General features: G+C 36.1%; 2 protein-coding genes across 6 annotated transcripts in view; one reads left to right on the top strand and one right to left on the bottom strand.

Annotated features, from left to right (window-relative positions):
* Positions 1 to 2,904, top strand: part of LOC139975156 (tyrosine-protein kinase RYK-like) — a 35,830-nt gene extending 32,926 nt beyond the window's left edge. The window contains exon 14 of the mRNA XM_071982810.1: positions 496 to 2,904. Coding sequence (XP_071838911.1) covers positions 496 to 607 — 112 coding nt within the window. The 3' untranslated portion in view covers positions 608 to 2,904. The remainder of the gene's footprint in view (positions 1 to 495) is intronic.
* Positions 1 to 24,510, bottom strand: part of LOC139975179 (P2R1A-PPP2R2A-interacting phosphatase regulator 1-like) — a 29,386-nt gene extending 4,876 nt beyond the window's left edge. For 3 of the 5 annotated variants that reach the window (XR_011795676.1, XR_011795679.1, XR_011795678.1), the window contains exons 1-9: positions 24,275 to 24,510; positions 21,245 to 21,816; positions 19,915 to 19,999; positions 17,345 to 17,436; positions 16,177 to 16,228; positions 15,738 to 15,863; positions 14,377 to 14,524; positions 13,934 to 14,012; positions 10,273 to 13,567 (exon numbers count right to left, since the gene is read on the bottom strand). Coding sequence is in view for 1 of the 5 variants with exons in the window: in XM_071982863.1 (XP_071838964.1) it covers positions 13,432 to 13,567; positions 13,934 to 14,012; positions 14,377 to 14,524; positions 15,738 to 15,863; positions 16,177 to 16,228; positions 17,345 to 17,436; positions 19,915 to 19,999; positions 21,245 to 21,429 (903 nt within the window). In the remaining 4 variants the exon portion in view is untranslated. Of the gene's footprint in view, positions 1 to 3,658; positions 3,779 to 5,751; positions 13,568 to 13,933; positions 14,013 to 14,376; positions 14,525 to 15,737; positions 15,864 to 16,176; positions 16,229 to 17,344; positions 17,437 to 19,914; positions 20,000 to 21,244; positions 21,817 to 24,274 lie in introns of those variants that run through there. The other 2 variants (XR_011795677.1, XM_071982863.1) reach the window with 2 other exon arrangements.
* Between the last annotated feature and the right edge of the window lie 367 nt (positions 24,511 to 24,877).

Genomic DNA, 24,877 nt, shown 5'->3' with positions numbered 1-24,877 from the left:
GTTTAGTCTACTTTGCTAAGAATGGGCTGAAATATTTAAGTTAATCAACAGACAATACTATTAGGATAACATTATTGCACCATTGTGTTCATTATGAAAGCCTTCATAAATAACGCTTTATCAGTTTATTGGGATTATCTTGGTTGGAAATATAGTTATTAAGTACAACCAGCTGCTCTCTTTCAAGTATATCATATCAAATATATTAATTTAACTTCTTTTATTTATTAGAAAGTTCTTGTGGACTATTGCTCCTGCAAGATGCAAACATTTTCAGTCTGTAACGTTAATTGAATGGAAAGTCTTCATAGATAACACTTTATCAGTTTATTGGGATTATCATGGTTCAAAATATAGCATATCATATATATTAACTTCATTTGTTAGAAAGTTCTTGTCAACTTCTGCCTCTAAAAGCTACAAACATTTTCAGTCTGTAACATTAATTGATTGGAAAGTCTTCATTTTATTTTGCTTGCTATTTTCTCTCAACAGATTTTCTCTAATGGCCTGCTGCTGGGCTCTTATGCCGCAGGACAGACCAAAGTTCAGCCAGTTATGTGCTGCCCTCACAGACTTCCACCGTGCCCTTGGTATATACATATAAAAAATACCTTTTCAGGCTGAAAAAAATTAGCATATTCATGAGTACCATTCTTGATTATTTATACTGATAAGCAGTGTCTATTCAACTCATGTTTTTAATGTACTGTAACAGTACATCACTGCCATGTTCATAGCTGTAGTGCCATCTCTTGCAAAATGTCTGGTTTGTTCAGAAAGAATCACAAATTGGTTAGATTGAAACAATCAGAACACACAGCTTCCTTGTTGTTTATTATTAACATTTGCCAAACTGAAGAAAGGTGTTTGTAATATTTACCTTGTCATTGTTTATGTATGCCATACTTTCTCTGTCTGTGAACTGTAGTTTGTCTTGAAAGGTCTCGTACTCTCAAAATTAATTGCATTTATAAGGTGAAGAAGCTCAGTGCCAGAGACATTGCTTTGATTGGAATGTGTGATGACTTGCAATATTTATCTGTGTACGTGAAATACTCACTTAAGATAGGCTTTTGGCTGTTAATGAAGGAAAGAACCTCAACAACCAGTCCAAAAATAGAAACAGGTTGCAAAACAGACATTTATTGATATTTTTGTCAAAAAAGAATTAAAATGTCACAGAAATGGCTTTCATTCCCTTCAAAAGCAAAGTTCAACCATGCAGCAAATAAGCAAACCCCATCTTCTCTTTTAGGTTTTTTTCAATCAAAATTTTTCAATTTTCAAAGCAGATAGAAGTTTTACTGAAAAATTGGGAATACAGATTCGTTACACAGTGGTGATACTTTTGAAATATTTACTCATCAAATATGTATATTTCTTGTACGATTTCCCAAAGTACACTGATACGTGCTACTACATGCACCCTTATCTTATAATCCCTTGACATTGTAAATTTGTCCTGCCTCAGGTATCACTTTTATCCAAGTATTTATCTTTTTAATTTCTATGTGGACGATTAACCATCCAGTACCTACGTTGTACATATGATTATATGTAAGAGCAAACGGAATAACCGCCCCACCACATGGAGGATTTAAAAAACAAGGTTTACAAAATAAAAGGTTTACAAAACATAAACCTAACGCTCAGGTCGTAATGAGCACAAGGTGGTTGTCAATGTTTACGGCCCGACTCGGCCTTGAGCTGGCTAGATGTTACCTATCATACCAGCCTAACACAGTACTGAGTTGGTAAGATCCTCCAACTTAGTGTGACATCCTTCCTTAACAAATCTTTAACTGTCTTCAAGAAAAAAACTAGTTTGCCTTCTACTTAAAAAAACCTCAAACTTAATATCTTGCCAAATTTAATACGGTATCTTCCGGTTGTGACGATATTAAAGCTAACATGTCAGTAAGTATGTATACTAAGTAAATAATCTCTTCACACTGCTTCCAATTAAGTGTTGGTTTGTCTGCAGTTTTGTTTTATATCATCATTGCATTGCAGACATTGCAGTTTTGTTTTATATCATCATAACATTGCAGACATTAGCAAGTTTCCCAGCAAACTTGTGATCAATATGTAGAATTTTTTTTTTAGTAACCTCTTTTCTCCTAACCTCTTTGTATTTCAACTTACATGAATCTTTTTCTTCTTAGAAAAGCACAAAAATGCCAAACTTCAAAAAAGTATTTAACAGCCATATCCTAGGACTCATCATTTTTCTTATATTTATATGCAAAATATACAGGGTTGATACCAAATTTATGCAAGAAGCCAAAACCATTTTGTAGTTACTGAGTACTTCCTATTATTAACATGTAGATATAGACCTATATTATTGTACCTTGTTAACTCGTTTTCTTCATCAGCATCAACCACCACTTGTGTGCTTTTATAATCAAGACTGACGACTGTAATCTTCGCACAATATAACTATTTAAGTATTCCTTAAATTAGTTCTATTCTTCCAGTTTTTATAGTAACTCTGACAGATGTCCTAGTCACCTAATCCAACATACATGTCCGATGGCCCAGTTTCCCATTACTGGAAAGATTCAGTAAACTGTTTACCAAAATTGAGCAATATAAAATTATGCAGTATGGGACTGTTTTCTTGGGATGTCAGGTGTCTAAGTAAGGTCACTTCCGATGCTGTCTTTCTGGCAGAGGGGAAAGGGGGGTGGGGGGTGATTGTTAATAGAGGAATGTAACACTACCTCGGCCATAACAAAGTTGTCTGATGTATTAATTCCTATAAGAAACTGTATATATTGTAATAAAGTGTACATTTGTAATATAAACATTTCAATATGTTCAAATATGTTTATCCCTACCGTATCAAGTTTTCTGTAAGTTTTTGAAAATGTAATAAAGGCCGAGTAAGAAGTTTAACACCCAGTGTCCATCTTTTTTGTCTTAACAATTTTTGCTTATGATTGTTTGTTTTCCGCCAGACTGATTGTGGATGTCTATCTGTATGTCATCTCTATGTAGGTAGAAGTTAAGGCATAAGCCTATAAAACTTTATTCTATCCATCTCGGGGCAAATTTCTAAATCAGCTTTGTAGCTTGTCCGGTGGGCGGCTGGTTGTTTTCATCAAATTCTGGTTGATAAATTGGTATCAGCAGCCTCCATCACATTTTTATGGCAAAAGTTAAAGATAAATCAACATACCACAACCAGATGTGAACAAAATCCTGCCGTCTGCATTAGATGTGCAGATTGTTTTTTTTTGCAAAATAAAACATGCTAGTCGCCCATTTTCCAAACTTGCATGTTTATTCAACCAAGTTGCCACGAGCTACAGTAAACTAGGCTAGCTGGTTACTGTCTTCATACATGTGTGAAACCACTGCAATAGGGAAAAGGCTTTATGCCTACATGTTTCAGTAAATGTGACAAGGTTAATGCTATGTGGATTCTGCAAAGAAACATGCATTACACTAAGGGGTGTAATGTAAATGAGTAACAAAACCAACTGTACTGTATGTGTTTGGTGTGGAAAAACACTTTACAGTAAGTGACATGCACAAACAGCATTATAGAGCAAACTCTTCTGGGCCGATATCTGCTGTCAAATATAAGTAACTTTTGTTTGCCAAAATATGTACTTCATATCTTGACAAACTTTCCTAAGATACTTACCGTACTGTGTCCATTCAGATCCTGAAAAGAAAACTGATGACGAGCAGCATCCTCGTCAAAAGCATAAAGTCTCCTTACGTAAACTACATACTGAGATAATGGTAGACATCTATGAGCCACCTGAAATGGAGATAAGCTGGTGTTCTATTCATCAAATCTATCGTACACAGTACATGATTAATCTGTGTTATTTTGGCTCATTTCTCCAAACAATCCAATCTGTTGTTTGGATGGCCAAGTGGTACCACCTAAGGGCCAACCAGACAAAATCCTTAAAAGTTTGCCCAATTTCTACAACGGTATTCGTGTTTGTCATTTCTGATTGAATCAATAACAGGAACATTTCAAAGTTTCCAATCTCAACTTCCGAGAGAGGCACTTACCAGTCCCTCCTCCAACAACATGTCATAATCCCATTGTAATCACAAAAGTGCCAGGTTAGTAAAAGCACTTCAGAAATTCCATAAATTTACAAGACACATACACAAAATGAGAGGAAAATAGAAACTATCTTCACACGTTTTTGAGTGTTCAAAGACGTTACTATACTTTTTTATTAATTTACATACTGTACATAAGTCTATGCTATCTTTGTTAGTAATGATTACTACAGTACAAGCATATAATACAAGCATCTTTTTTAAACATTGCACATAGAATTTTCCTTTTACAGTATATATACTACGCTGGCCACAACAACACGTTCATCAATTTCAAACATTTACATCTTCAATGGCAAGGAGTAACAATGCTAAGAATTGTTATCAGTTTCTCACATAGAGAGGTACAGTTTTCGTTTTTTTTCTTTTCTACCAACATTCTACAAAAATATTTAATGATAAGCAAACAGCAACAGTTCATAACTCTCTCGTACACAAGGTCGTGGTTTTAAGGTACATACCATTTAATAAAAAAAAACTATGGATTTAATTAAAATAAATACTGGACTGAAGATTTCTTGAAGGTGGAAAATCTCCCTCAGGTGAGGGCGGCATTATGATCAAATTCGAAAAAACAATCTTTAATACATATTTACTTTCTTTACGCAAAAAGTAACCTTCTTTGAGTGAAGAAACATATGAGTGTTAACTAACCTTTTATCATCAAACTTTAATCATTGCAGAATCAAAACAATTGTAACTTTTATAGAACAAGGCTGAATACATTTTCTTTTCAAAAGATATTTTCGCATTTCAAATCCATCTTCTGATGACCAAACAATGTTCACACGGACAACAGTACTACCGTAGAAGGAGTACAAGCACACCACCCTTTACATTTTGTATAAGTCTTTCAGTCAGGAAATTATATACAGCATCCTAGTTTTATTGGATTTTATTTCATCATTACCAATTACTTGAGCTAGGATAACCTCTTGGACCAAGTTGTCCATTTAGGAAAAAGTATTGAATAATCAATTTAAATATATCCTGTGTTGCACTTCACTGTACAATGTGCTAATGCTTCAAAATACAATATTGTGCAATAATGTAAATTGCATTGTGCAATTCCTGGTAATACAACATGTTTGACAAAAGTTAACAACCAAAAGCCTTTTTTAGTTGACACCTTAAACAGCAGCATTGCTTCAAGTTTTTGCTGTAACTACTGCAACTGCAAAGCATTACACAATTATGAATGGTTGGATATCCAATCTGGATAATCCCAAGATGTGGATTATCTCAGATGTGGATAAGACAGGTACATTCACTTCATTTCTAGCCTTGACATCAACGATTCTGTAGATTCATCTCCTATCCTGTCCAGAAGCTTGTCTGTCTCCCTATTTGGGACTCTAGAGGGGGAAGGGGTTGCTGGGTTTATTGAACTATTTGAATATTTTGATCTATTGATTTTATATTGGTTTATTCGAATCTTTTTTTTTCTTGCAAATGCATTGCATTATTTAATCATACAGTAATTGAGAATATATCCCAGATGGAGGAGCAGAACAATAAAAGACATAAATTAATGGTTTGTTGCTTCTGATTCAGGAAAACAATTGAGCTCCTCTCTTTGACCTTTCCTTCCCGACACCAGATCTAGGTATAAGATGAGTACAACAAGAATTTTTTGTGCGTTTTTTTTCTCCACACTGTCAGTACATTGATACAAGGCACTTCATTTAACCCACCCGATCACTTCAACCTGTATTCAACAGATCAAGACCTACCTAACTTTGCAACTTGAAGCCCTCTGCCATTGTTTAAAATCAGTGTTTACCTGAAATGTAAATTACAAAGTTGACAAATGTCAAAGACTGCTTTATAATCTTGTAAAATATTGTCTCATCCAATGCCCCCCTTCTCCACAACAAAAAATGCACCTAGCCCCTCCCCCTTCAAGACACACATGGTATGCTAATTGTTTGAATTATAAAAGAATAAAACAGCCTGACATAGAATCAAGAACGAAAAAAAGCAGTTCTGATGCCATTCTTCTTCCAATGTTGTCCAATACGCAAACTAACGAGTCAGTAGTACTACACCCTACAGTTCCTTATTTACAAGCTTACTCTACTGCTCCCTCCTCTCACTGCTCCTTCCTCCCACTCCCCTCACCCTTTACCTACCTCCCATCTTCCCTATCCCACATCATGGCTGTGATACACAATGTGGTTCCAGCTGCAATAGCAATATACATCAATAGCAACGTGGTGCTTACACTAAAGTTCTCAATACTGTCTAGACAAAAACACTGTTTGCTCCATAAAATATGATTAGTCAAGGCAAAAACCAAACTTTTGATTTTTTTGACAAAGCACATACTTGGGGGAGAGGAACCAACCTTGGTTGCTGAAAGGGTAATTTCTCAAAAATTAAAAGGGTTATAGAAATCTAACCTGCACTAATAGATAGCAGTGTACTGAACAGTCTACGACAAATTAGAATTAATTTTGTACCTAATGTCATCCCTCAAGGCATTTACATGTCAGCGAATACCTTGTTGAAATATAATAACACACACCTCACACGACAACTTTTTAATGGCCGACCTGTCGTCCGACACGAAAATACTTTTCTGTCCATATGACCGAAATCAGCTTTGGAGGTTGTATGAGGTATGATGTAAACAACTAGTTGTCTACATCAAATTTGGATTGCAGTTCAATAAATACCCCCAAATAAAGTGGTATCACCCTCCATTACAATTTGGAGATACAAAAAAAGGAAGAAAAAAGTAGTGTAAGGCCTCCATATGGTCAGCCTAAAGGTGAGGTTTTTTTGGGGGGCTGTAAGCTTGTGTTCTTTTCCCCAAACCTTCACAGCTCTCCCACAGTGTACATATCAATCATGCTATGTTATTCGGTACATTTTTCAGACAGCGAAATTAGCTGATCAGACAACCAGAAAAACTCTACCAGATTTACTGCCTTTATGATATTCAAGGAATAATTTGAGGACTTATTTACACAGATGCAAGGGATTCAAAATAAATAGAAGCATCAAAACAGAACAAACTTATTGAAAGCTTTGAAAAAAAGCAGCATACAATTTTCTTTAATTTATGAAGTGTTTACTGCTTACTGAATATATAATGCCTAACCTTGCAGCTGACAGGTAATCACACATTCTTTGTAATTGGGGTATATTTGCTGCGCCAATTACATTTTAAAACAAGAGAAAAAAATAAAAAATTATACATCAACGGAAGTAGTAAAATACAATATTCCTTCCGTTTGCTAGAAATTTTATATAATGGTAACTACGGTTCCTACAAATTTCTTCAATATGGCAAACATTAAACATAAACTTCACTTCAAGTCCTGCAATTTGTACAGCTTTTACCTTTGTACATAATTTGTATACAACCCCCTCTCCCACCCAAAAAAAATAATTAAAAATTTAAGCACCTTTCTGTAAATTTCAAGTCATTCAAAAGTGTAACTTTATAAACTGCAATTGCTATTGCTTCGAGCTTAAACTCTGCAGCTCTGTGAGACCCTGTTATAGTTTGACGAAAATGCTATTTCCAACCAAATTCTGTAAAGTGGGTTTGCATCTACATGGCATCTTCTTAAATTCGTGTTTGGACGAATGAGAGAGAATCGGTAAAAATTGATGCTGTTGCTAGAAGCCATCCACAAGTTTAATGATCAAAAACGGGTCTGTTTCTCGCATTTTTACCTGTCTGTTAGACGTCAAATCATAAATTTCTCTTCGCAACTTTAACGTTTATCCCACGATTTTTGTCTGTGGTGAAGACTCGAGGAAGGAAACCCATATGTTCTTGGTTAGTTACTAAGGTTAGTTAATAAAGCGAAAAGACTTGATTTACATTGATTTAGAATTTGTGTGGCATGTAGAAGAGTATCTTCAGATAAAAGTCTACTTTAGGTTAGATTTGGCATCCATCCATGGATGCTATGACATGTAACACTCATAGCATCCATCCATGAAGGCTGTTTTAAACCTTTGTCTCAAAAAATGTCTCTACCTACCTCCCTACATCCTTTGCTTAAACTGATAGCATAATCCATTGCTTGGATATTACTGCAATCAAGTTAGCACTACCCCTTCACCTCCCAATGCCTCAACCTTATGCTCTTCAAATGGCTCATGAGGACCTAGGTGATCAAAATTTAAAAAAATTACTGTCAAATAGAATATTCTATGAAAATAAAGAACTGCTTGGTTGAAGTTGGTTCCCATGACTTTTTGAATCTTTCCACACCTACAACCATAAGAATTACATTATATGTAATAAGACTAGCTACTAAGTCCAGACCCATTAAAATACATCTATCTATGGTTGTATTAAGTACATTCATCTTTTACATCCAGATTCCTTTAAAATGATTCTACCAATCATTTTCAAAGACTAAGGACACAACCAGATGAGAAAGTAAATCAAACCATTAAAAAGATGACCAAAATGTGGGAAAGACTGAAGACAATATCTTGTCTTTCACTTTTCTGGCTAAAACCACCTTACAAAAAAAAAAAAGAACTTATCTCAGATAGTGAAAACCTGCGGCGAAATGATAATGGCACGATGTGTCTAGTTGCCATAAAAAGCAGCCACCTCTGTGACTCAGTCGATACTCATTACAAAATTCATACCAATTGGCTTGTACAGAGGTGTTATTTTATTACATGCAGAAAAAAACCCTAATTTTACATAAATTACCACTGTCAATATGTACACCACTTGTGCATACATATGGCCAAACATAGCTAACAACAACGTCCAATTGTTCTGATACTGATACTGACTGTATGCTAAGTACTTCTCAATAAAGGGTACATGTTCAGATACCTCATCATTCAAGTGAAAGTGTAATATCAAAACATGCAATTTTACAACCTTTAATTAAAGACATCAGCGAAATGTCAACTGGACAGTCTTCCTGCAACAGGTCGAATGGCAGGGGTTGGGTGGGGGAGGGGGGGAGGGAGGGGTAAGGTAGAGCCAACGGATTCCTGGAAAATAATGTCTACAATCAAGGTGATAAGGTAAAATACGTACAGGTAAGCCCTAATGGAAAATATCATTTTAGGCAGTGTATGAATTTTAAAGTTCAAGACCATTCTACAAACTATAATGCTATTTCAATGTGAACAGGACAATGGCCCACCCATGATGTTGTCAAATTGATAGAGATATGAAAGAGGAACCAAAATAATAAGTTCTTTTTTGCTGAGACCTCTCTACTTAAAAGGGTCTTTAGCCAAGCTGCTTAAATATGAGTGTCTAATGCCATAGGCTAATTGGCCTTGCAAAAATGCAAGGCACAATATAAACATCTGTTCCTTATACTTGATTTGTAATAGGCAGCGTATACATCTTCCATAATCATATAATTTTATTTTGAAGTTATATAATTACTACCACAGATGAGCAACATCTTCTGTGAACTTTACTTAAGAAATCCAGGTAAACTACACTTTAGTGTTGAAGTAAAGAAGTAATACTGCAAAAATGGCAGAATGATCACCATCTGAGCTGGCAACCAAAAAGTAACCAAATCAATTCTCTAATAACCATAATATCCTTTGGTCTTTGCCATAAGGAGACAGTTTTACACAATGCTTTCTCGGAGTCTGACTGTACTGTTGTTACCATCTTAATAATAGTTTATATTTTCGTAAATATTCTCACTTTATCTCGGGTTAATACAACTGGTTTTTGTATCGTCGTAGGGACCAGCAGGAATACATGAAGTCAGCTGAGCCAGTATTGGGTTGTCACCTGACCTCTTTTAGTAGCCCAGTCAATTATTTGATAGGGGTGCCTAAATTTCGCCACTGCCGAAAATACTTACACTGACCCCAAGTTAAATGTCTTCATCCAAGCAAGGCTAAGCATAGTTGAAAGTTGGCCTAGGCTAAACAAAAACTTGACAAAGAGCGCTATATAAATCTATTTTCCTTAGAAATTTGTTAATTACATCCACTCAAGTGACTTTTGTACGTTCTTATTGTTTGCTTAATAAGAAAGAAACGTTACCAAATCATGTACTAACCTCAGAATAGTATCCTAACACAGTTATGTGATGACAAAGGCTCGGCCTAGTCTAACTATCCAAGCCTGTGGTTCAATTAGGCTAGGCCTAAGATATTAATAAGCACTCACGAAAATAGCTATGTAAGGGTCAATAATTGAAAACCTACCTCTTTAACTTTCTGACTGTAAACTGCTTATAAATGAAGACTTTACGGTTTCAGTTTACAACGAAGTTAATGTTTTGTACTACACCAATCCTTTCGACACTGTCCACTACTCTATGCTAAGCTAGCACGTGGTTGTAAGAGGGAACCAATGTCATGCAGGTATGGCATGGCAGAAAGTTCTAAGAGAATTTGATAACGTAATCGTTGTTGACACTGCCTAACGCACACATGCGTCCTGGAATTCCGTTTAACTTTCCTGTTATTTCCCACATTATTTTAGAAATGTTCCTCAATGAGAATGTGACAATAACAGTGTAAACCTCCTCCACCATCTGGATTTTATTAAGATGCAATGGCAATTTAAACTGCTAAGAAAATAATTCTGCATCACAGATAATATGATGATTTGATTGGTATCTCCAGAAAAACACTAATCAATGTTACCAATTTGATATAGCCTAGTACCAGTGACTCTTTACTCTTCCTTCTTCTTTAAAATTTAATTTGATCACATTTCCAATATTCATGACTCTTGTTAGAAATGGATCATTCCAATGGCAGGAAACGTTAAAGACAAAATACACTAGAAAACAAAAGGAATGAATATAATTCAATCGCCAAATTAATGAGGTCAGAAGGCAAACTGGTGGGGTAGTTCATGAATATAGAAGTTGAAAAGTAATTTGGTAACACAATCAACTTGATATTGCCTACAAACCCTGACAGCAGCAGAGTTTAATGAGAAGATTTTGCCATTTTCAACAATGAGGTTGCCATGGTTATGATGTTTTTCAGCACAGGAGCCTGCAGCAATAAGCAATATATGTAAAACTAAAAGACAGATGTACTGGCCTTTTAAGTATAAGTATGTAAAAAAACAAACACAAATTATGGTCTCCCGTCAGAGAACAAACTAAAATATTTGCACAATTGAAAGAAAATAAAAGAGCATAAAATTAGAAGAACATGTACACAGGGAAACAAAATTTGAAAAAAATATTTCCAATATCACCTTCCAGATGTCTAAGAGATGACTAATTTTACCCACAAAACATTTTGCTCTAATTTTTTCACTGTCAGATTTACAGGAAATCTACTTGGTTTTTAAAGCACCATTTGCCAGAATTTATACAGCATATCCCATCTTCTAATTAACCTGTTTCCTTCCTATCATTTTAACAAATACCTCTTAAACATTAACAGCCTACAAATTTAATATTCCAATTCCTCCAGCTTTTATGCTTAATTCCAATGGTTTGAAAATTTAATTCTAATCATTTTAAACGTTTACTTCTGATCAATTTATTCATTATTTCCCAAAATATTAAGCTTTATCTACAGTTTTACTTGCCTTCCTAGTCACTTTTAATCCCTCAATTGCCATCATGTTATGTTAACATTCCCCTAAAATGTTATGTCTGATGGCATCAATACTTTATTTTACAGTAATTCCTTAGCCCAGAAAAATACACCTTTGGGAATTTTGTCACTAGACAAATACCAAACATTATTTCATACAGCAATAAGGCTGCAATCTGTTTTCCAATTGACTACCTATACGAAAATGAGTGGTGTAAATTATTTATAGCTAAATCCCTTTTTTAAACTTGCTCAGTCAACACAATCACTGTGTGCTTGAGAGGGACAATACACTCTAAAATAAAACTTTCTCAAAAATACACTTTGGCTCTCCTAGAATATAATATCAGCTACAGCATCTTTGACACAGAAAGGATTAATCCTTTCATCTCCAATTAGTACAAACTTATGACAATCTCATTGTGGCTCTAGGACAGGGGTTGGCACTAAATGCATCTTGCAAACCACATGAAAGGGCGGGGGAAAAAATCTGTACCTATTCCTGTGAACTGAATATCTTGCATTATATTGTCAAATAAAATATTGGAAACTTATACAGGCAAATTCTTGATTTGTTTGCATTGACAAAAATCCTAACCAAAGAAGGCCATATGCCTCTATGCAAATTCAAGGTTCCGTGGGCTGGGTTTTCAAAACCTCGCACTTTGCCCACACCTGTGCTGTAGGATATATGACTCACAAGTGATCCCAAAAAGTGGTGATGTTAGCTATAAAGTAGCCTTTCATGAGCACTTTCCTCTTCCAGTCAGATTCGGTCAATTTAAAAACTTCAGAGTTCTGTAAGAATTTTTTGGAAACTTTTGCACTTCCCACAAAATGTGCAACTAGTTGGTTCATTGACCCCGAGAGTAGTAACAGCGATAACAACTACTTCAGCCAGAAATTTACTATATGAAAAGTAGGCCAGGCTTCTTCACACCTTCTTTGAAAGCATGGTAGGTCCAAGATAATTGTTTTCCAAGCAATAGACTTTCTCCATAAAGTTAGGTAGCAGGATGTGTGCAACAAGATGTTACCTGTTGTTCATAGGGAACTTGTCTTGTAGAACACAATATAAATAACCTGGTCTGTAATATATTTCAAATTAAAATCTATCTGCTTGATACTAGCTGAATACAAACTCACTGAGTCCTATGGTTTGTAATTTCACAGAAATTGCTTTGTATTGCAATTTCATAGAAATTTGTTTGTATTGCAATTGTAACACCAGGTCTGGGGTAACATACAGACTACTCCTTAAATTGATTGTCTCAATATTAAAAGAATACAAACCAACTAGCTTGTTCAAAATGCTTTTAGGCTCTGTGATATCCATAGTCACACTGGGGGGTACCCTTCAGACTTCAAATCTCATCTTCACTATTTCAACATGGATTTCCTAGTAACCATAGCAATAATTCAAATCTGCAAACTGGAACTGACCTCTCTAACAGAAAAAAATGAACTATTTAGAAAGTTTAAAACTAATTTCTCACGTCCGATAAAATTCAGGTTTCTGGTTTCACCATGAATCGACAGACCTGTTAGCATACAGTCTTCTAGTTTTGCGGTTTCTATAAGAAGCCAATGCATAGTTGGTTCAGAACAGGACAGAGCCAGACAGCAATATGAATCATTTTTACAATAAACATTGCTCTTCCTTCAGAGAGTGCAATTTATCCACAAATGCTAAATGTTGTGAATTTTCCAAAAAAGAAGTTAATGCTTATAAACAGACATTGATGTATGACATGAAATACCCTTTGCATCCCTTTTTTTAAAGCAGTTTAGCATCATGGACTAGACAGAATTACTGGATGAGCTGCTGAACTGGAAGTGTGAGGGACTGGATAGCATTGAGTTGTTGACGTTGTTGCTCTCTGTAGTTGCACGTTGTTGAAGGGGACTCGAGTCATCTGAACTGATGCTTGATATACTGAAGTGAAAAAAAAGAAAAAAAATAGCCAAGAATTATTATTCCTTGGGTTTGCATTTGCTGGTTTATTTTCTTGAAGAAATAATATCTTGTAAACTTGTTATTGTAAAGGGATATTCCAGCGGCAGTCAATTTATCAGAGAATTTCTTTTTCATAATGTTGTTTGAACACCCCAGCTCAATATCAAATTTGAGGGCAGATACTGATTCTATGTCTATTCATGTTTACAAGTACATTTCAAAAGATTTTGACTCTTGTTTCTCATCTTAAAGGATATGACATTGTGAAAGTCAACTTGATTATAAAAAAAATGAAAGTCTCCATGCAAGGTATTTTGGGAGATGGGAAGAGTTGATGAGACTCACCTTGCGGTGCTGCTTGGGTGGCTAGGTGAGGATAAAAAGATTCGCTTGGATGGGGTAGTGTCCATCTCGTGGTCTCCAGCTAAATGAAAACAGAAATAACAGATGACATGTATAAAACATAATATTTATCGTCCTCTTGAAGAGTTACACTAATATGACATCTTGACAAAAACGTATCACATTGTCGAGATATTGTGTTATACTCTCTACAAATCCTTAACCCTTTAGAAGCACCATGTTAAAATGATATTACAAACGTTACGTGAAACATGAATGTAAATTGAAGAATGGATTATTCAGTAAGGCCACAAAAAATAAAAACAAAAAATTATGTTTTTCATTATTTGCTGTAATCATGAAATGTCACAAAACATTAAATGTGAATCACCCAGATTAACGATATACTTATTTTGTCATGTTATTTTTAAAATGTTACAACTTACCTTTTCTTTTGACACCCATCCCTAGATTACTGGGCCTCAGGACGGGACTCATGCTTCGTCTGGTGACCGTACTTCTGGTAGGGCTGGGTATGGGACTCGGGCTCATGGAATTATTACGATAAATTTGTGTGGAAGGTGAAAAACATTGCTGCAAGAGGAGACGTGTCAAAAGTAGAATTAAGGATCGATTTTCAAGAATATAAAAATCCCGCTTAGAATTCAGGTCACTGGCTTGACCAGCCACAATTGAGTTCAGTTATCCGAGCAAAAAGTAAAACATGTTGGAAGCTTTCTGCTTTGCTTTTGGGAAGTGACTGACAGTGATATGATGGAACGTCGGCCAAAGGTTTAGAATCTCATCCAATTACTTTAAAGTTATTAATGACATGCTCATTAACGTATCACTTACTGGAAAAATCAAAAATTGATATTTCAAGATTCCATCTTTCTTTTCTATTTGATCCTAAACTTTGATCAATAGGACAGGGAAACCCTTACCCTTTGTGACCATAAAGGAACTTTTAACCTCAAAGCCATATACAGCAGTAAAATTATTGAGTCACCGTAAGAAACTCACTTTGGTATTAAAACCTAACACTTCAAACTGTAAGAGTAATATATTATTTATCCTGAGTGGTTGATTGGTTTGAAAAGCACCAACATTCTTTAGTTCCATGAAAGTCATCATATGAGAAACTACTGAGGGAAAAATGATGACCAGTATCTAACCTCATGTAACTCAGGTCTTACCTTGCCAGTTGCTCTGGTAAGGGGAGGGGTGGTGGGTATGAAAACTCAGGTCTTACCTTGCCAGTTGCTCTGGTAAGGGGAGGGGTGGTGGGTATGAAAACTCAGGTCTTACCTTGCCAGTTGCTCTGGTAGGGGATGGAAATGAAGACAAGGGGAAGCTAACCTCATATAACTCAGGTCTTACCTTGCCAGTTGCTCTGGTAGGGGATGGGGATGAAACAAGGGGAAGCTAACCTCATGTAACTCAGGTCTTACCTTGCCAGTTGCTCTGGTAGGGGATAGGGATGAAACAAGGGGAAGCTAACCTCAAGTAACTCAGGTCTTACCTTGCCAGTTGCTCTGGTAGGGGATAGGGATGAAACAAGGGGAAGCTAACCTCATGTAACTCAGGTCTTACCTTGCCAGTTGCTCTGGTAGGGGATGGGGATGAAACAAGGGGAAGCTAACCTCATGTAACTCAGGTCTTACCTTGCCAGTTGCTCTGGTAGGGGATAGGGATGAAACAAGGGGAAGCTAACCTCAAGTAACTCAGGTCTTACCTTGCCAGTTGCTCTGGTAGGGGATGGGGATGAAGACAAGGGGAAGCTAACCTCAGATAACTCAGGTCTTACCTTGCCAGTTGCTCTGGTAGGGGATGGGGATGAAGACAAGGGGAAGGCTGGCGGCATTATACTCAGCGGATCAGAAAACCGTGGTTTATTCCCCTGAGAAGTTCTCAACGTTTTGATACTGGCATCCTGGAGGGAAGAAAAATGAGGAAATGTTGTTAGTAGGCACTAAATATTGAAAGACATGACTGAGGGAGGGAGGGATGGGGTAGTTAGGGAGCTTAGGAAAGAGTTCATTAGATAATCAAACAGAAATGTACCCAAAGAAGTATACAACAAGGTCAACAAGTAAACACAAATGGAAGCAATGTTCAGTAAACAAAGGCAGTATCCAAACAAGTAAACAGAGAGGTAAACAAAAAATAAACAGATGTAAACAACAAGTAAACAGAGGGGTAAACAATGGGGTGAAGAAGGATGTAAACGAAGAAGAAGACATTACCAAGTGCATGTCATCCCATGACTGGCTCATTTGAAATGCAGACTGAATCCCCCTGTGGGAAAAAGAAAGAAGCAACTGATATGAAATTATTCCATTTTCAAATCCAGTCTTTGAAACTTTAAACACCATTGCTCCCAACCATAGAACTACTCCCATGAGGTCCCTACAGACACATTTACATAATTTAAAAAAAAAAACGATTAAAATCATGACAAGTTTGTCATAGTGACATTGAACATTGCTTAACTAATAGTTTTAACAACAGCAAATAACCAACTACAAATTTATAGTATTTGTAAACAAATACATTGAACCCTGGACTGGTGTTTCCAGAATTGTAATAACCAACCGGTTGTTTGGCAAGCACTGGATCTTAGCTGTTAACTAGCTAGAGATGATTCTGTCGACTGAGTTTTTCTTTACTTTGGTACAGAACTGTATTCTCACAAAATTACAGGCATGAAACATTCCCAGCAGGCTACAGTACGTATAACGCACAGCTCTTAAATATCACAGCGTTAATCAAGAGAAATATTATGATGCAATTTCTTGAGGGTTCACATACCTAACAAAACTACCACTTACGCATAACACAAAGAAACAGTATAAATACAGTCCAACAAAAGTGGAGGACTTAAATATTTTAACACCTGTAAGGTTCACACATGAAAGAGTATGTCAGTTGTTCTCACCATTAAACAATTTTAGAGTGATTGTGGGTGGGGGGGGACTTTAAACTTTCATATCATACATGTCCCCCCCCTTCAGCCAATTTTATATCTAAATCTAGACAATTTAAATATTTTATAATCTTGCAACAATTGGTCATAACTCTGTATTAGTATCTTACTTGTCATAATTGCTTATTATTTGTATCTACACAATGATCAGGTCTTCAAATTCAGACATTTTTACTGACTTCAAATCCAGTCTTTGAAACTTTGAACACCATTGTTCCCCACCCATAGAACTACTCCCATGAGGTCCCTACAGCAGATATGCCAGTAGATATTGCCATTTGCCAGGAGAAGAAAAAAATTGCACTGCGGTTTTTCTGTGTACATGATTTTAAGAAAAATTGATACAAAGGCATTTTTTTAACAAGTGGCTAAAAAAAATTGTGAAATGATTGGCCGGCATATATGGAAACAAATGTATTCTCTCTCACCTTTCGCCTTCTGTCTCTCTGCTGACAATGTCCATACTCTCTTCATGTCTTATCTGATTAACCCGTAATGAAGTCCCTTTTGAGCTGCTCGGCTGCAACGACAAAAACGATTGACAATTGAGACAACTACTAAAGCCTCTGAAGAAGATCCTGCTAGGATTGAAACATCAGGCCAACTTACTTTTACACATTCTATTACACAGACTCTCTAGTGGATAAGAAGTTTGCTAACAGTTTTATTTTATTTTAACTACTAAAGAAGAGTGACTTTTTTAATTAAGGCAGCAATGCAACTGCAATCTTTTATTACTCATCCTTTTTCATTCAAAAGAAGTGTCCAGGGAAAATGTTTAATTTTTTATATTATAAATGAAAGAAGAACATATGTACTTGGCATATTTGGTGAAATCTACATGCAATTCCTACGTTGCATACATCGGATATTGATAGTTAAAAATTGTGACATTTTGTACTATTGGTGAACTTGAAGCAAACAAGGTGTGATGACGTCATAATTGGACACTGACAGCAAATGTTTTGTTTTTCGTTAAGTTTGATCTAACTGCAATTGTTTTAGTTGACATTGGAGAGTAGAGGGTGAGGGTTCAAACTTTGCTTTAGGTTAATGTGAAGTTATAAATACCCCAGTGACTGTAGTGTATTCACATGTTGTTAATTAATGCATCCGAAATTTAAAGACAAAAATACCAGGCTTACATTTTTTTCTACTGGAATATCCCTTTAACAATTACTTGGAGAGGGTTCCAGTCACAAACTACACAACATTTACATACTGTGTAACAGCTGATAACAATACAGTTGCATTTCATGCAGCCCACAAAGCAAATTTTGTCCATAGAATATAGAATAATTTTTTGCTCTGTAGGGGGTTTACATAATTTCCAGTCAATTTTTCTGTTTTTAATTTGCTTGCATCTATGAGGTTTCCTTTGATTTAACAAAGATATTATTAACACCCTACAGTAAACCCAAGTGCAATCTTTGTGCCTATGACACACATACAAAAGTACTTAGGGTAGGACTTCAATGGTATTGTTACTGGCATCTCGTTATGTTTCTACCAAAAAATTCCCCTTTGCGTAACATGAGAGAATGAGAAAGAAAAATGTAAAAAGGAGATAGAGAGAGTGAAAAAAAGCAAGTTCTCTGCTTGCTACCTTTTTTCCCTCTATTTACTAAATATAGAATGTTATGATCAAATTTTTTGGTCCCAACCTCATGCAGCCAATCATGACACTTATCATACGTAGATCATGGTTTAACATAACTCAAGGTGACCTGTCATAGCGCCAACATGCTCCAATCCCTTACTGAAAAACCAACGGTAAAGTGTTGCCATAACCAAGAGGTTCAAGACACTGCCTTTTGCGACTTCCCCCAGCACATATATATCCCAAACCTGGGATGAAAACCATCGGATGAAAATCCATGAAAAACTTTGCGTAGCTTAACTTTGGAAGGGAAGATTCGGAAGGAAGTGGGGGGGGGGGGAGGTGCCCATTGAGTGAAGGGGCAGTGCTAAAACATTGTAATGGTGTTGTTTAGGTAGATAGGAAATAGCATATGTCCAGTGGGAGACAATGTAAGAGAGGAGCGAAGTACATATCCCACACCTTACCAATGGTCCATAGATCAGTGCCATGTTAAGAGGTCATTGGATATTTTCCTCCTTAAAAAGTTTGAGTATCCCATCTATGTTCTTATTTATTCGCAAATAACATAATCAAGTTATGAAAGTTGTCTACTTTACAAGATAAAAAACCACCCCTTGGTAATAATATGGTTTCATATTGTTTTCATATTGGTTATATTGTTTCATATTGGTTTCATATTGGGAAGAAAGCATGAAGATTTCCAGATGGATATCAAGTTTTTACAATGTCTCTGGCAACAATGACTACTAAATTTATTGCTTTCATAATGTATCTGGCAACAATGCCTTCTGAATATATTGCTTTAACAATGTATCTGGCAACAATGACTTCTGAATGTTTTGCTTTAAGAATATATCTGGCAACAATGACTTCTGAATGTATTCCTTTAAAAATGCATCTGGCAACAATGACTTCTGAATGTATTGCTTTAATAATGTATCTGGCAACAATGACTTCTAATTCATGGATTGCTTTAACAATTTATCTGGCAACAATGACTGCTGAATGTATTGCTTTAACAATGTATCTGAACAATGACTTTTAAATGTATTACTCTAACAATGTATCTGGCAACAATAACTTCTAAATTTATTGCTTTAATAATGTATCTGGCAACAATGACTTCTGAATGTATCGCTTTCATAATGTATCTGCCAACAATGACTTCTGAATGTATTGCTTTAACAATATATCTGGCAACAATGACTTCTAAATGTATTGCTTCAACAATGTATCTGGCAACAATGATTTCTGAATGTATCGCTTTAACAAACATTATATTGTAACAATCATGTTATGTATTGTACCAGATTAACAATAATGTATCGCTTAAACAATCATTATCGAGGATAAGTTTGTGAATACCATTAAAACTTTCCACTATGATCAACTTACTGGTTTTGGGCTTCCAATAATGTGTGTGCTGAACCTCCTTACCCTGGGCCGGTCGTTTATCGGTTGAAATACTGGAGATTCATCGCTGCAGGAAAGAACAATGAAATGAAAATGTAGATCAGACGATTAATTAATTCATAAAACCATTATTATTCATCATTGAAATCTCAATGAAACTGCTCTATGTTATATAGTGTAAGCACACCTTAATGGATAAGAGGTCTTCTTGGAAAAGCCAACAGCACAATTTTGACATTTGTTGTCTATTAAAATAATATCAAATATATATGTTTAGACCATATGTTATGTAAGATAAGATATGGTAGATATCTACAGTTTTCACATATAAGTTGCCCAATGCAATGATATTCCAGTGAAAAGTTTATGGTAGCATCAACCTTTCATTACAATACATTACATTATAATATTGCAAGTTTCTCTTAATAAAATCTGGCAAGGTTCAGAGCGCCGTGGTCTGCATTTTTCTCTGCAAAAATTCTTACTGCCTCAAAAGCATACATTTGATAATGGAGATTGAATTTGATGGCCTTTTTTCACAAAAACTGTCACACGACATTTATCCCAACAGCATCACCGAAACATATTTCTATACCTATTAAAATTCAACTTGTTTTAGTACTTTCCATCAGTGCTAACACCACAAATGCACCATGAACTACAGTACCTGTAGGTTTATGGATAAAAATATGACAATATTTAGTGTGTTTCTGTTAAAAAAAAAATAGCCAAAAAATGTCAAGATGAAACCTAATACCTGCTATTATTATAAGTTAATTTCATACCATGTCTGAAAATCGTTTCATGTGCCCTCCCTGAGTATTTCATTCAACGTAAGCCACCCGAAAACAAATTTTTTTTTCCGAAGGACTGCTTTCAGTTCCTCTTTCCTTATTAGCAGGGCAGATTAAAGGGGGGGGAGGGAGGAATGGCAAGGGGGGGGGGAGTGAGAGGAAGGGAAGGGAATGTTCAATTTAAAACTGAAACAGAAAGGAATAGTTAAGTTACTGCAATCAGTATTGCCCCAAAAACACTAGACAGTCATATGATAGTTGAAACTTCTAAGTATTTTTAGAAACACTAACATCATTTTTCTTCACTGAAAGCTCTTATGGACTCGTACGTCCAATTCAACACGTCTCAGTGTGACTAGGAATAATTAGGCAGGTCTGAATCTCAAAAAAAAAAAAAAAAAAAAAAAGTAAAAAGTTTGGAAAAATTTGATGACCAGTGCTTAAAATGAAATTATGAAAGCAGTACTGGTTTCCATAAAGATCCAATACGTGAACAACTAATAAAAACATTAACATACCCCATATTTGGTCCGTTGAACATGGGAGCACTGTTAGACCTTCGTAGATTCGAGGTCTCCTTAATCCCGCTCTGAAGGCTATCTCCATCAGCAGACACCTCTGGCCTTTCAATCTCCATTCTGGTCACTTCCTCTGGACTCTCTGAGCCACTTGAATTCCTGCAAAGTTGTCTGTCAGCAGCCATTTTGAGACTTGAATGATTTCTTAAATTGAAGTTTTGTCTCTTCAAAGGTGTGCTGAGACAAGCCTTACAAAAGCTTTTCCGATACTTTAACAGGTAGCTTGGGATTTTTTTTATCGAGTCAGATGTGCGGTGACTTTGATAGGGGGAATCAGTACCTAACGATGGATATCAGAACCCAACCCTTTAATGGGGGAGCTTCTCATTTCAATGACATTTAGTCAACCTATGACTAAGCATGGTCTTACAGGGATAAATTAGGAGCAGTACACGTAAAAATCAACTTATAAACCTATTGCAAAATTGTTTCAAGCTTACTATCTTCAGCTTTTTCTTCTTTCTTTCAGTGTTTCATGACATACCATACCCAAAAAGTCAAAAGGTAAAAACCTGCAAAGAGATGGAAAAATCAAAATTATAAGTCAATTTATACATAGATTCCAAATTTAAAGTAAGGTGACCACATGTTCCCGATTTCCAGGGGACAGTCCCCGGCTTACATGTACCATTGCCTGGATTAAAAGTGTCTCCAGGAAATGTCCCCCGATTTTATGTGCTGTCATGGGAATTTCTTCAAATCTGAAAACATGCAGACTGTTCGTAGTAGCTATAGACAGCTCGAACCTACAGAAGCTGTGATTGTTTATAACCACAAAATTAAGTTCATACATGTCTCACAGATAAAAGCAACCCAAATCAATGAAAAACTTCATCTAGCCTGAAATTCACATGAAAATCATCATATTGTACTAAATGGTGAATAATGAGACTTCCATTAACCTTTGTACTTTTCTTTGCATTAGATATTTACCCCAAACAAAATACTTGTTTCTGGATAAGGTGTTTCAAACTTGGGCACATCCTTGAAACAATCAGATATTCTCAAAATGCCACCCTTCCTTTAAATGTACAGAGTACGGTGGGTGTAATATCATAGTGAAAGATGGGGGGGTCAACATACTTATCATGTCTACAGGTTTCCGGGCAAAAATATGGTCACCTTAAAGGATTTACTGTACCCAACCATCATTATTAGTCTAGATGTGATAGAGACAATTTTCAGGAACAACTTCCCCAATCTGCTACAAAATATCTTCCATTTGGGAGGTTGTCACAGATGTTCCTTCACACACAAGACTGAAGACTTGATCAAGTCTAAATATGACATCATGTGCATTCATTTATAATAATCAGCTGGCGGTACCGCACATTGAAAATTTAACTGTTGTTTACAACCACGGTCCAGTCCTTATAATAATCACTTATGTGTGACTAAAGTGTGTATATTTAAGCATGTTGTTGTCAAAAGGCATCATTAAAATAATAAGCAGTACCAGTTAATGTCAATTTATGAACAACTGCAATCTTCATTTCAAGATAAGCATACAAGTCACATCTGAGCCTGGGTGTTTTGGAAACAAAAGTGTTACAGGGTAAGTCTTAAAACATTAAAAATTGAACACAACCACGTCCTTTAAAACATGAAGGCACTTTACTGTACATGAAAATTAGCTGCTCTCAGCATGGTTTGTAATCTGTATCATGTTTATGTCGTTGTAAAAAAAAACTTCCTTTACATAACATTTATTAATCACTACACCGAACAGTAGCATGGTGGGCTCATAATTGACGCACTTAAGGATTTGATTAATGATATCTATCAAGGAAAAATCCAAATCACTCGACTGTATGTTTTTTTCATATGTGTAGTTCCTCGGAAATGTTATGATCTCAAAATATTTAAGGTTCTGTTCTTATGCACCGTACAATTGAGCAGAATTTGACCACAAAATGTCTGCCGTGTCAAGTTCTTTCATACCCCTAAATTGACACATTCGTTGTAAAGCTAACTGTGGTGTAGGCCTTAGTATACATCCATTGACTTTAGATGCTGTTTGCTATGCTCTGAGCCTCTAAGCTCAGACTGGTCAGGTTCCAGAGAGCAGTGTTATCATATTGAGGCAATGTCGGTTATTTTTAGGGAGTAAGATTTCCAAATGACCAAAAAATGTGCAAAACTGGTGGGAGGGTGATAAAAGCTTAAAAAATACCACAATTTGGTCAGCAAATAGCTGAAATGGATTCAAACTCATGAAATATGTCATTCTGCTTGACTGCAAAAAGTTTAGGTGGCCTGCTGTATCGTTGCTAGTAATAATTGAAGGTGCGTCAATTACGGGGGTGCGTCAATTATGAAGCCTTTACTATACTGAGTCTAACACAGAAAACGTTGAATCAGTTCCTCAGAAGCAACACAAAGCCCAACAGAAAAGGATCAAACTTCTGCGGCTAAAAGTAACATGTTTACTATCCATTTGGAATTTGTTAAAGGACAAAAGGTGATGAATGGGGAAACATGTATGTAAGTTAAAAGAAAATTATTTCAATTAATCATTTGAAGAGCACTTCAGAGATTTTGCACATTTAAAACCTGAATTTCTTGAAAACTGGAAAAGATGTAAACATTACAATTTTTCCCATCTCTTTTTTTTAATGTTCGCAAACTGAATAAATTGAAGAAAGAACACCATGCTTATTCAACCAACAATCGGGTAAATAGCTACAATTTCTGTAACTTCTTGTTAAATTACTTCTATCAAAAAGTTCTAAGCCTATGATACTAGACTACTTAGTTCAACCAGCAATCATTAGGCATGCAAGTAAGCCTAGAACTTAGAAGGCTAGTGGTAGCCTTGTTGTAGCCTAGGGTTACTTGAGTGTTACTGTTAGTGCTAATCGTAACATTGGCCTCGGCCCGTCATTACTGGGAACAATAACATACTTTTGTCCATGACAGCTCAACTTAGGCCAATACAACCTATCGTAACATGTTGCAATGAACACTTACATTCTCCCACAGCTTGGAGTGTAGTTTTTTGAAACTACTACATTATTGTAGACTTCTATTTTAAAAGAAACACAAAACTTCGTCACGCGCTAAGATAAAACGGTTTATTTGAGTCTCCTATATTTTCGCCCACTAGAACACTGTTATGTTCGATGGTTTCCTTTGGTGAAAGCCAATCTGCCTCACTCTCGTTAGTCGAAGGCAATCGTACACTACCACATCATTGACTTTCTCTGTTTAAGTTCAGCCCAGAATTGGATGTGAATGTATTGCTAGTAAAAAAAATTCAGCTGCAGTGTGACGGCAAATGTTTGTGAGGTTAAACCATTTCAGGCGTTCACCATCAATGGCGCGAAATTGGGTGTGGCCGGCAAGGGGAAACTTAAAGGGAATGGCCAACACCTCCATTGTCATGCATTTTGTTTACAGTCAGTCGAATGAAAAATAGACCACCACCTGGCGCAGGACGCCTTCAGATATGGATCTAAGGTATGTGGGGGGGGGGGGGGGGTGGGGCAGTGGCGTAGCCATGATTATTTCAGTGGGGGGGGGGGCGCTGGGTGGCTTGACCATTTCATGGGAGGGCGTCTTGTTACTATCTAA

Source organism: Apostichopus japonicus, chromosome 10 (assembly GCF_037975245.1).
Source record: "Apostichopus japonicus isolate 1M-3 chromosome 10, ASM3797524v1, whole genome shotgun sequence".
In the NCBI taxonomy this organism is placed as follows: Eukaryota; Metazoa; Echinodermata; class Holothuroidea; order Aspidochirotida; family Stichopodidae; genus Apostichopus; species Apostichopus japonicus.
The sequence above is the reverse complement of the archived record's forward strand: the minus strand, read 5'-3'. Positions and strand labels throughout refer to the sequence as shown.